Source organism: Hippichthys cyanospilos, chromosome 13, assembly GCF_059441005.1.
Source record: "Hippichthys cyanospilos isolate Australia breed blue-spotted pipefish chromosome 13, RoL_Hcya_1.0, whole genome shotgun sequence".
NCBI classification, from domain to species: Eukaryota; Metazoa; Chordata; class Actinopteri; order Syngnathiformes; family Syngnathidae; genus Hippichthys; species Hippichthys cyanospilos.
The window spans coordinates 2,899,970-2,913,314 of record NC_142381.1 but is presented as its reverse complement, the minus strand read 5'-3'; the positions used below and the strand labels follow the sequence as shown (position 1 = coordinate 2,913,314).

Sequence of the window (13,345 nt, the reverse complement as noted above, 5' to 3'; positions counted from 1 at the left end):
CTAAAATTTCGTCAAAAAGCATTCCATTTGATTTTTGCGTATAGGTCAGACAAACATCCGTTCTGCCTGTTAAAAACCTAAAAAAAAATGCTAATAAATTAAAAAGCTTTGGCAGAAAATGGATTTTCACCCGTCGTCGTATTCGTCGATCACAAACTGTCCGTTGAACCGTCACGAATAACAAAAAAAATAGACAAAATAAGCATTTACAGAAAGTGTATTTTCATCTGTCATCTGTGAAACAACAAAAAAAACAAAGACCGAAGATCACAAATCCGCAAAACGCTTCTTCTTTAATACTACATACCGTCTTGCATTTTAGGGGATTATTTTGTGCCATCATGGTGTCATTAACTCAATCCCTGCCAGATAAAATGAATCTTGACGTCTATAACCGTCGATGGCAGTGAATGAGTGAAGAGGTGGATTAGGTCACTGAAATACCCGCTGAAGACTCAGGTCTACTTGAAAAGATCAATTTCGTAGCTCATAGAGATTCGGGGACATGAAAAAGCAACGAGGGGGACATAAAAGATTCCCGAAAAGTTTTTATGCTTTAACTTGGCTATTAAGAGGCGCACTGATCTATCATGTTGGCGGTGAATCATCGGGTCTTAAAAGTCGACTCCGCCGAGGTAAGCGGGACGGGGTGAGGTGGGAGGTCTCCGGGCGGGGGTCCGAATGGAAGGAAGCAGCGCTGGGGTTCCGAACTCAAAGTCTTTTTTTTTTTTTTTTTTTTTTCCCGTCTGCCTCGCCGTGGCATCATCATTCAGTCTGACGGTTCCTGTAAACAGCGTTGGGGAAAGCACGCCGCCGCCGCGCATTCCTGCAGCACCTTTCATAAAACATGGAAAAATGTTCACGCCGTTTGCGTGTTTACAACAAAACGAGACAATATTTTTAGCGGCGTTCAAAGGTTAGCGGAGCCGATCTGCGCTTTTTCCGCTCATCGGAATGATCTCGAAATATTTCAGGTATGTTGTGGTCATGCTTTTGGATGCGCTGTTTTTCAGTGATACTGCAGGAAACTGCAAAAAAATGTTAAAACACCAAAACGGGTGGCAAATTGGGTGTCCTGTATTCCCAAATTTTATCCGAGAGGAGACTGCGGGCAGTTCAAAAAGTGGAGGCTGCAGACTGTAATAGAGTTTCCAAGCTATGGTTTAGCCAAGGTGGACTGTTAAATTTTACGCATTGAGTTGACCGCGGACAGCAATGCAACATGGAAAAGTGGAGATTACGGAGTGTAATACTGCAATGTCCAGAGTTAAGGCACCATGTCCATATTGGATAACAAGCAGAGAATGCGGGCAGCTGTGGAAAATGGGAGACTGTGGAGTGTAATAGTACAGCATCAAGAGCTGCATACAATTATCAACGATAAGAAAATCAAATCATATCCTCGAGGAGACTGTGGGCAGAGACTGCAAGAGAGCTTCCAGAGACAAGGATTAGCTAAGGTGGACAGTTAAAAATTCTCTGAGCAATGGAGAAGCATTTAACCCAAGAGGAGACTGCGGGCAGCAACACAACAAGGCACTGCAGAAAAGTGGAGACTATGGAGTGTAACACGGCAGTGTTAGGGGTCTAGTTTTACCTCTTTAAAATCAGGAGACACCCTCTTGGATAACAGCGGGAGACTGCGGGCTGCAAGAAAGTTTTGCACTGTGGAAAATGGGAGACTGTGGAGTGTAAAAAAAGCTATGGATGAAATCAAATAATATCCAAAGAGAGACTACCAGCAATAAGAACACTTTTATCCAAAAGGAGACTGCGGGCATGAATGCAGCCATTTTGATTTTTCACTTTTTCACAATCTCCCTCTTGGAAAGTTTGAAAAAAATGAGTGGTTCACACCAGTTTCACAGGCCGTCCTTAGTTTTTGGTGGACATGTCTATCACGTGAAGACAAAGTTTCAAGGACCCATGCCCGGAACTGAACACAAAGTCGGCCATTTCTGCTTCCGGGCGAATTCGCGATTGACCCCAGTAACCCAAAGACGATGACATCGCCGACTTAAAATATACTCCTCATTTTATTAACAGAGGCCAAATAAAACTTATCACATTTTATTTACAAAGGGGAGGCAATAAATATCTTAATAATAGTCATAAAATTATTTTTTGCTTACATTTTAAAAAAAAAAAGGTCATAAATGCGTGTCATGTTGTTAGTAAGGTTGCCGGTAGACAGGTGAGTACACATTACTGGCAAAGTGGGAAAGTCAGTCCAAAGATGACTCGGAAAAAGAAAAAACCAGGAGGTAGAGGAAGTCTTCATCACCAAAAAGAACAAAAACCTCAAGAGTTTTTTTGCTCCCCCCCTCCCGGCGAGTCCAGTAGTGCGTCTGCGATGAAGACGGAAGACGTGGAATCGGGGTTTAAAAAAAAGAGAAAAAAAAAAAAAACGTCCAAAACTGAGAACGCTGTGTGGAATATTGCACTCGACGCAACACAGTCATTCCGGCGGCGGCGTCCCGCCTTCTTCCTCCCGTCTCCACGGCGTCCTCTTCCAGTGGAAAGTATGGCGGCTCGGTCGCGGCGGGGCAACACAAACAAGATTCCAATAAATCCCGCTCGGCTGATTTTTACGGCGTTGCGTCACCTCCTGGCTTGACAGTCAACAAAGACGCCGTCCCCAAAAGCTTCCTGTGGTTTTATCCGTACGTATAAATAAGACGGCGGGGACGCATCAAGTAGAAAAATAAAAATTTGTTCTTTCCGGATCGCTCCGCCCTCCTGAGTGCTGTCAATCAACGGAAGCTCCCGCCCGGTCGATCAGTTCCGGCGGGCTTTTAGCCGGCGGGCTCGCCGCGTGCGCTTGGTGACGGGCGTGAAGCGGAACTCCTCCTGAGGGTCCTCGCGGCCCTTGGGGTCCCGCTTCATGAAGTGGACCTCCTGCTGCCGCTGCGTGGTGCGCGAGCCCTTCTTGGGCCGGCCCTTGCGGTTGAAGCCCAGGTACCAGCCTTTGTACTTGGCCGACACCAGCGCCGTGTAGTTGTTCTCCAGGAACTCCTCCACAAACACGCATTCCTGCTTCCTGCCGTCCGGCTGCCAAAACACAAACAAACGACATTAATTTCAGGCTTTAAACTGGTCGTCGTGAGCCGACGCCTTTTCTGGAAGGGTATCAGACACACTGCAGCATCGAGAGTTAAAGAAGAGGAACAGAGGCTTTCATTTGGATCTTCAAGCTAAAGAAGCTTATTTTATCCAAGGGGAGACTGCGGGCGGAAAAAAACGGGGCGCTGGAGAATAGCGTTGTTACAAAAGATAACACTGTGCTGTGTCCAAAGGCAAAGCGAAACAAGGGCCTGTATTTGCCGTATATCCACGAGGAGACTAAGGGCACAAAAAAATATCCAATGGGAGATTGCAGGGATTGTGACATAGTGTCGCTACAAAGGATAACACTGTGGTATGTCCAAAGGTAAATCAAAACAAGGGCTTTTATTTGCTGTATATCCACAAGGAGACTAAGGGCACAAAAAAATATCCAATGGGAGATTGCAGGGATTGTGACATAGTGTCGCTACAAAGGATAACACTGTGATATGTCTAAAGGTAAATCAAAACAAGGGCTTGTATTTGCTGTATATCCACGAGGAGACTAAGAGCACAAAAAAATATCCAATGGGAGATTGCAGGGATTGTGACATAGTGTTGCTACAAAGGATAACACTGTGGTATGTCCAAAGGTAAATCAAAACAAGGGCTTGCATTTGCTGTATATCCACGAGGAGACTAAGGGCACAAAAAAATATCCAATGGGAGATTGCAGGGATTGTGACATAGTGTTGCTACAAAGGATAACACTGCGGTATGTCCAAAGGTAAATCAAAACAAGGGCTTGTATTTGATCTGGACATTAAGGGCAGCAAAAACCGTAACACTGCAGCCAAGTGAAGGAAAATACGTCATAAAAGAAAACAATGTCGACATTTTATCCAAATGGAGACTAAGGGCAGTGAAAAAAGTTCCTACAGCCAAAGGAAGAATAAGGCATGCTGGCTAATGATTATCCAGGACAACAAGGTTCTCTGCTAATAAAATCTTTGGGAGGTGGTGCATTTTATCCAAAAGGAGAGTAAGGGCCGAAAACACAATACATAATACTTGCGATAGCTATCGACAGTCAAACCAAGCAAAAAGTCATTGTCCATTCCATTATTAAGTCGTAGTTATGAAGGACGGTTTGGATGAGAGCCATTAACGGTGGAGCGCTACTACATTTTCCCGCACTCGGACCCCCCCGCCCCCACCCAAAACCCGCTCGGAGACCACCTGGCGTGAGCAGGTGACATAATTGCATTCCTCCTAAGTGACCATTAGCTCCGCGAGTGCATTGTGACCATCGCGGCGGCTAATTGAGCGATCCGGTTACGTAATGGAGGACCGGGCCCGGAGTTATCAAAAGGGGTTTTGTTTTGAGAACGGGGGTCCGGGCCAGTCGGATTAAACCCCCCTCCCCCCCCTCCTCGGAAACGTCCGTTTCGGTTTGACGGAATTCACGGGCCGACTCACCCTTCCGACTATTTTGCCCTTCTCGTTCATGCAGATGTAGTGTTGGCTCTCCTTTCCCTTGATTCGGATGTGGCTACCGAAGGTTTCCGTCTCCACCACCAGAAGGGCTGAAATAACACACGAGAGAAGACAGAACACGTTAGGGCCGCCCAATGACAAAAAAAAAAAAAAAAAAAACATGACAACCAAATGCAAATCCTGCCTGCACAAGGATAATAATACCATAATAGGCTTAAAGAGAAGGAACAAAAAAAAACAATAATAGAGGAGAATAAAGGGCTGTCATTCTTTCTGGATGGAAGAGGAGACTAAGGGCAATATGTACCGTAGAAGAAGAAATGCTTAACGAATGGCAAATCAGGAGATCTAGGCTCTGCTGAACTGACGAAATGGACCACTGCAACCATGTGGACAAAAAGACGTGCTTAGGGAAAAGCCAATAATGGAGGAGAACCAGGCTTTGCTACATTTACGTATTTGGCACCCTGTTTTTAGAAGGAGACTAAGGGCAGCAAGAAAATCCACCACTGCAGCCAAGTGGAGAACCAGAACAGATGTCTAAGAAATGGCAAAAATAGAGGGGGAACGAGGCTTTGCTTACAATTACTTCTCTGCATCGAGACCGTCTTTATCCGGAAGGAGACTAAGGGCAGGAAGATATCATGCTCATGTTGCTAAATGGAAGCTAAAACATACTTATAAAGGACAATAATGGAGGAGATCTGGGCCCCGTTGTGTGAACTGCTCGGCAAGGAAACAGCCTATATCCGGAAGGAGACTAAGGGCATCAAGAAAATGGACCACTGCAGCCAAGAGGAGAACAAGACAAATGGCAAAGAAATGGCAAAAATAGAGGAGACTGACGCTTCGCTACAACTACTTTTTTGGCAATTAGACAGTCTTTATCCAGAAGGAGACTAAGGGCAACAAGAAATCAGACTCTTGCAGCCGAATGGAGAAAAACAACCTTCAGTAATAGCAATCATTTTAAGTGATGTTCTAAAACTGTTTGTGATTTCTAGCAATTAACATTTCAAGCTTGCTAAAAACCAACATTGTCTTGAAGATGACACAGCAGTATAACCCCCCCCCCATTGCCCCTTGTCCCACGTTAACCCCCGCGAGGTGGCCCTTTGTCTGCGGTGGGGGCCCTCCAAGCAGGGGCCTCCAAACATTTGCGCAGTGGTTGTGTGCCCCCCCATCCCGGATTAGGTTTCAAGTCTGCCTTTAGTCTGTGCTCACTCAATCAAAAAGTTAAGATGATCCATTTGTTTAACACACAGGGCGGCCATTCAGGACAGAATGGGCCCCGGGGACGGGGGCCCCCGACCCCCCCCCCTCCCGTTAGCCTTAAACTACATGACGAAATGAGCCTTAAGCCACTGGAAGTTTGGATTGCCGGGTTTTGATGCCGTCTGGATTGTTTAGTGCTTCTCAAAGGGAGGCGGGGGGCAAAATTGGGATCGACAAATAATCTAAAAAAAAAGTGCACGTATTTGCCAATAAAATATAAAATAATAATTATTGCTAAAATGTTATAAAAAATGTTTTTATCGCGGGGGTTGCCTTCCCCAAAATACCTGCATTGTTCTTCCCTTATACAGTGTTTCTTTTGTTTAAAAAAAACAAAACAACAAAAAAAAAAACCACAATTTTTGGGGTTCTGGTCCGACTTAGAAAAAGGAAAATTATCAAGACAAATAGCAAATAAGCCATAAAAGCTAGGATTACTTTTTTCTTTTATTCCTCAATTTAGTTTGTTTCTTTTCTTAAAAAAATAATACATCGTCTTTATTCATTTATTTATTTAGGTCTAAACTAAAACAAGCAAAGTAGCAACGTAAACAGCGCAATAATTAAACCACAATGTAGCGAATAATACTGTAAAAAAAAAAAAAAATATATATATATATATATATATATATATATATATATATATATTTACAGTATTTATTGAATATAAAAAATATAAAAAAAATATAAAAAAAGAGTATACACACATATATATATATATATATATATATATATATATATATATATATATATATATATATATATATATATATATATATATATATATATATATATAAATGAGCAAAAGACATCTTGTAAAAAAAAAATATATATATATATATATATATATATATTTTTTTTTTTTTTTTTTAATTTACAATATTCCTCGCCACATCAGTTTGATTATCGCACTTTTTACTTCGCTATTTTTCTTCCCATATATACTGTGTATATATATATATATATATATATATATATATATATATATATATATATATATATATATTCCTTGAGCCCAAATCTTCCTACCAAAAAAAGTATTTGTATCGTTTTCTTCCACGGGTCCCCGTCTCTCGGTCCGTTGTGTATTCAGAAACAAAGACGACGTTAAGTGAAGCCCCGGCCAAACTTAACGGGATCTTCTTGAGTCGCCGTCCGCTGAGCCGCGCTAATTAAGCGTAATCCGCCGGCAAATCAATGGCGTCGTCGCGAGTGGCGTCAGGGTGACAAAAGGACGGCATGCCGTGCTTTTATTCACGCCTTTGTGACCAAAAGAAAAGAAGGGGAAAAAGCAATCCCGAGACGCCGTCTGAAATCCCTCCGCGGGCTCAGGTTTGGGAATTTGACATTGTGTGGGATCTAAAAAGAAAGGCCGGGAGTCACGCCCTTCATTTTGCGCTCAAATTCCGCTATTTTCCAAATTACCGTGTCTAACGGGGGTCCCCAAACGTTTCATCACCGTATTTTCTTGTGTTTAAACCCGTAAGTTATACATTTATTGTCAGTGAAGTGTGTTTCAGATTTCCCACTTTCTGAGCGGTCAGTGAACGCCTCGCCAGTGTAACTACGAAGATACGATCCAAGCGGTTGTTTTTCCTTTTACTGGCGACGCAGCTCCAGTTCTTTTTGCCATGAATACCCAAAGTTGCGCAGCGTCCGTGTTTCTCCAAGGTTATGATTTTGCTCGCGTAAATGCCAAAACACGGCGGTGATCAAAAGAGTCGCTTCTTTGATTGAAATTAATGCCGTAAGAACCTCAAGCTAGCACGAACTGCTGTTAGCTGCAACACGCACTCCAGCTCATCCCGTAATTACTGTAAGTAAGAATATAAAATGCATATCTGTGCGATAAAACTCGGCTTATGTGGCTGGCGGATCAATCTTCTTCGAAAGGTGTCGAATTTAAAAAAAAACACATCAAAGTTAGCTTAAATAGGACGCACACATACTTTTGGCCTTCATTTTCAGGGAAAAAAAAGTGTGACCTATATTTAGGGAATTACGGTAGTTATCTTCCAAATGGCCTCTTCTTCAAACATGATTCCATTAAGACTCCCCAGATTTTGAATTTGATCTTTTTAAAAGCCCCAGAAATGCGACCCGAGTGAGCGAAAATGACAAATACGCTAATTTGCGATAAGGAACGGCGCAGGATACGTAGTAAGTACGCAGTAAGTGCCGGGAGTTGGCAGGTGCCAGGTACAGAGGAGGGGGAGGGGCCGTACACAACTGGCAAGGCTTCCTCACGAACAAAAAAAAAAAAAAAAAACAGGATCTGCTTCCACTCAAGCTCCAACAAGCAGTGAGGAAACCGTTTTTGAAAGCGGCAATTTCCCAGAGTCAGCCGTTGTGAGCAGTGGAGCGTTTTAGCGGAACCGTATTTGCCGGCTGATGTTCCGCCCTGCGACAACGTGCCGCATCTATTTGATCAAACTTGTCTATTCAGTTCCTGGCTAGCGATTTAGCTCTTCAGGCTCAGCTAGCTAATTTGCAAATTATATGTAGTCGACGTGCGTAGCGAGATATGGATTTTATCAAGTCTAGCAGGCTAATTATTGATCTGCTAGCTTCATAGCTTATTTTTGAGTAGTTAGCTAGCTATTCGACTTTGGTTTTGCAAGCTAGTTTTCCTAGAAATCGCTAGGTCATCAATGGTATATTTGCTAGCTGCTTTATTTTAGGGAATTATTCACATTTGGGCTAGATATTATAAACTAGTTTCCAAAAACATTTGGATGTTGAGCTAGCTGTGTATTTTATTAAATATGGAAGACTTATCTAATCAGCTAGCTTTTTTGGTTATTAGTAATATGCTCGTGAAGTTAGTCGAGTCCAGCTAGCTATTCAACATATCTGTTTTAACAAGCTAGTTTTCTTAGATAGCTAGGCCATGGATACTATGGATACTAGCTGCTTTATTTTTGGAAATGAATCAAATTTTTGCTATCTATTTAGCTTCTTCAGTTCAGCTAGCTATGTATTTCATTAAGTATAGAAGACATCTGCAAGTTTTTTAGCTTAATTGTAATTTACTCGTATAACCGCTCTATTTGAGATAGCTATTCAACTTGTCTATTTTAACAAGCTAGTTTTTTTTAGGTGTCTAAACTATCAATAGTATCTATTCACGTTTTGGCTAGTTTCCAAATTATATGGATGTGTCTAGCTAGCGATGTATTTTATTAAGTATAGCATGCTAACATATTGATCTGTTTGCTCTTTAGCTTATATTTGAGCGAAATAATTTCCTCACCTCAATCTGTCTTGGCTAGCTATTTGGCTTATATGTTTTAGCAAGCTAGTTTTCTTAGCTAGCGATGTATTTTATTAAGTATAGCATGCTAACATATTGATCTGTTTGCTCTTTAGCTTATATTTGAGCGAAATAATTTTCTCACATCAATCTATCTTGGCTAGCTATTTGGCTTATATGTTTTAGCAAGCTAGTTTTCTTAGCTAGCTCGTCTATCAATGATGTTTGCTCATCTAGTTCAGCGCTCCTCACCATTTGGCGAGCTACTTAGCTTTTTGAGTTGCGCAACAGATTAGCTCAAATAAAAAAGGAACTTAAAACACTAATAGTTTATAGTGTAACAAGGGCGAGAGGCGAAAGAATTCTCCCATACCATACTTGCCCCCATCATCCCCGTTGGCGTTGATCTTTTTCCCGAGGATCTGAACGTGCTTGCCCGTGGTCCTGCTGTACAGCTGGTAGATGCGGACCTGCTTGCGGCTCAGGTCGTCCGGGTTCCTCGTGTGGTTCTCGATGTAGAAACGGAAGTCGGCCGAGCTTTGCTGCGATTCCTGAAGGGGGAACCGGGAAAGGTGGCTATATTACTACTGCATATTTGCCGATTTTTTCCGATTTATCTTTGTTTTTATTCTCGGATGACCGCCAAAAAAAAAACGTCAGAATTGAAAATTGTGTCCATGTATTACTTTTATTTTCCTGTCATGTCATAATACTGAAAAATCCTGAGCAATAAACTCGAATCCATAAACTCCGCGGCTCAACCCGAGAATGAAAGCGGGGCGAAAACCAAGCGCGCGTGTGATTTTAGCGCTTTCGGCTTTTTACAAGCTGCTAACTGCTGGATGTGTTGATGAAGTGGGGGGGGGGGGGGGGGGGGGCATGTTGATTTACCTGCATTTCCAGCACTAGCAATTATACACCTGAAGTCGTCAAACGAATATCCGCCCGCGGGGCCCGGCAGGCTCCATAAATTAGCGCAAGACAGAAATGCTGGTAAAAGTACTCTTACTACAGCGTTGCCTCATTTTATTGTCGGGATTTACATTCCAAAAAAATGCCTGCGATGAGTCACATCCGCAAAGTACGGCTTGGTTTTTTTTTTTTTTTTTTCTTCCAGTTAATCATACGTGTTTTTTGGTTTAGGAAATATGTAGTTCATTTGCAGTTTTTTCTCCAAATTCGGAATGTTTTTTTTTTATTCATTTGTTTGCTTTGAACAGTATTATTTTCCTTTTATTATTGCTCTTTACATTTTTTACAGTGTGTTTTTGTTTATTATAAGTGTTTTTTAGTTCAACAGAATTTTTTTTTCATTATTTATCACTATTTTATACTGTTTTTCGACGTACATATTTACCATTTTTTTCCATTTAATTTTATGTATTTTTATTATATTGTGTAGAATTTAAAAATTAGATTATTAGATTAGATTTTTTTGACTATATTTTTGTTGTTTATTTTACATATTTATGTTATTATCATTTTTTGTGAACATTTTCTCAGTTTTAGGTACACTAAAAACTCAATTATATTAATTAAAATTATATTAATTGTAGCCGTTGACAATATGAATGCAATTCACTTGTTTGCCTTGAGATGGTGCTGGTGTGTTGGTGAGAGAGAGAGAGCGAGAGACACCTTTTTAGGCCTTTAATTTGTACGTTTGTACGACCAGTGATAGGGGAATCATTTCCAAGTCCACAGGAGCAATAATATGTATTTTTTGGATTATTTTGAGCATGTAAGTTTTGTTTAGTTTGGGGTCATGCAAAGTGCTTCCTGTGTGATGTCATTGCTAAAGTGCTAACGACATGTTAACACTGTCAGACGCGACAGCCCAAAGCAGTGTTACATATGTGTTTTTATGTGAACGTGTACAATGTTAGCCGCAGCTAATTTCTCATATGCCACGTTAATAAGCGACAATTTTTATTCCACGAGGTGTTTCGTAAACTGAATTTTTCGTAACAAATCCCACAAACCGCTAAAGGCTTCACCTGTCCGATGTTTTACGAGTCACCTTAGACCCGGTGTTAAAATGAGGATATTGTCGACATTTTTCGCAGGGGCGGCTCGCGGGGGCAACGTATACTTTGGGAAGCCCTGGAATCTACGACGGGACTCGTCTTCCACAGCTGTACGACGGCGCTAATTGCACGGTAATGACTCTTTACGCGGCCGCTCTCAGGTGGCTAATTACACACGCATAACATGCCCCGAGCTCCGGTTATTCTAACCTGCGACCATTCATGAAATCCAGCGCTAAAACAAATTCCTGAAAGTCGGAATGGAGGGAAAAATTTAACGTTATAATTGATCAACTTTGGAACTACAATGTGCATCCACACAGTTTTGCATTGGAGTCACTGTAATGCAATTTTACGATAAATTGCCCCATGTTCCAGTTAATTTGCTCTTAATTTGAAAAGACATTGAATTGCTTGATTGCTGAATTGGGTGATGAACTGGAAAATATTCTGAATGAATGGCTTCATTGACGACCGTTAATTGATATTTTTTATTCAAAATATGATAGTCGAATTTGTAGTTCGGCAAGGTATTTTTTTTTCCCAACTTATCAATAGCTAAATGTTGCGTTTCTTAGCTGGAAAGCCAAGGTCACCCGAATTTTTGATTGTTTATTGCAGAACATCATCATTTTATCCATCCTTGTTATTATTTGCGCTCCAGCACAGCTATTTTGCAGGATCTCCGCGTGAAAGCGGCTTTAGCGGAGCGCCTTCACACTCCCTTAGCGTTGAAAGCAATTTTACCTGTCGGAATTGTTTTTGTTCATCAAAACAGACTGATGTCAATTCCTGATGCGTTTGCAGGATGTTATGTCTCCGCGTCAAAGCGCACAATGTCTCACACACACACACAGACAAAATCCCGCTTTGCCGGCTTGTGCGCAAAAAAAAGAAAAATCAGCGTAGATAGACAATCATATTCCCTAAGGCAAATGTCAAATGTCCCCATCGCTAAAGCAAACATGTCACGCCGCGTCAACGGCTTGGACAAAAAGACACCGTGACAATTTGGCCTCACAGGTTGACAGGTTGATCCCTGAAATGTGGATCAAGGAAATAAACAAGGAGGTTCCAATAGATTAGGAGCTCACCAGGTGCACCAGGTTTAACCCTTCATGTTGCAAATTAGGAAAATTTCGGACTTTTTTTGTACCTTTTTTTTTATGATGTCATAAAAGAATCAATGGGAAAAAAAAAATCACTAGTGAACTGATATTTCCAGCAGATGATTAAAACGTCAAATTTCAAAATGCAAACAATTCTCACATTTTTATGCAATTGCATAAGATTTTGCGTACAAAAATAATTATTGTCCAAATTTTGGACCATATAAAACCATTGCAATTACAATTTTTGAGATGCATTTTAATAAGATTTATGACATTAATTTCTAGCAATTTTTGCTACATTCCGTTGAGCGGCGGTCAAAGTATTGTCACGCGAAGAGAAAATTCTTTGTTGACTTGTGTTTCACCTCAAGACGGTAGGTGGCGGTAGAGACCAGTTAAAGAGTCATCGTCATTTCACAGGACTACAAAGACAGAGCATAATAATTTTTTAATTTTGTGGAGCGTTAATAAATATAACTTCCATACGTGTGGATAGAACTGATGCCACTGAAGAATTTGAGTGGTTGAAGAAAAAAATTATAAATAACTTGAAATTTTTTGCCTTGAAAAGCATTGACAAAATTAGGGAAAAACTGCAAAATTTGTTTTTTTAAATTCTAGTTCCAGTTACTTTGCTCTCATTTTGACAAAAACTGTTCAAATCTCCAAAGCACCTTCACGTACCCTAAATAGTAGTAATTAAACGCAAATTATTTTGTGACTCCCCGAGTCTCATCTCTTGGCCCCGCAGTTTTCGAACCACTATCAAGCGTATTAAACATATCCGAGACAAAGATCAGAATCGTCTCTCATCAGGACCCTTAAAGGTTTCAAAAAAAAAACCTGCTGAGGGATTTATCTTCCATCTGACCATCTCCAAACAAACACTAAGGGTATGTTTTGGTGCAAAGTTGCACTTCTTGTCACGGGAAAGGCAAAAGCGGCTAACACGGCGGTGCTTTTTATCAACCCCCCCCCCCCCAAAAAAAAAAAAAAGCCCCGACTCTCACTCGGTCTTCAAAGACCACTTGAAAGACGATCCTCTCGCGACTTCAAAAGGTGGAAGTGATTGGTGGCATCCATCTCCACCTTAACGCTTTGCGACCGGCGTCGCCGCGCCGGGGTCTTCGCTGGCC

The 13,345-nt window shown here is 41.3% G+C and overlaps 1 protein-coding gene across 1 annotated transcript in view; it reads right to left on the bottom strand.

Annotated features, from left to right (window-relative positions):
* Positions 1–2,068: 2,068 nt before the first annotated feature.
* fgf24 (fibroblast growth factor 24) overlaps positions 2,069–13,345 on the bottom strand; it is a 14,825-nt gene continuing 3,548 nt past the window's right edge. Inside the window, exons 3-5 of the mRNA XM_088430960.1 lie at positions 9,444–9,621; positions 4,525–4,631; positions 2,069–3,051 (exon numbers count right to left, since the gene is read on the bottom strand). Of these exons, the coding sequence (XP_088287086.1) occupies positions 2,779–3,051; positions 4,525–4,631; positions 9,444–9,621 (558 nt within the window). The 3' untranslated portion in view covers positions 2,069–2,778. The remainder of the gene's footprint in view (positions 3,052–4,524; positions 4,632–9,443; positions 9,622–13,345) is intronic.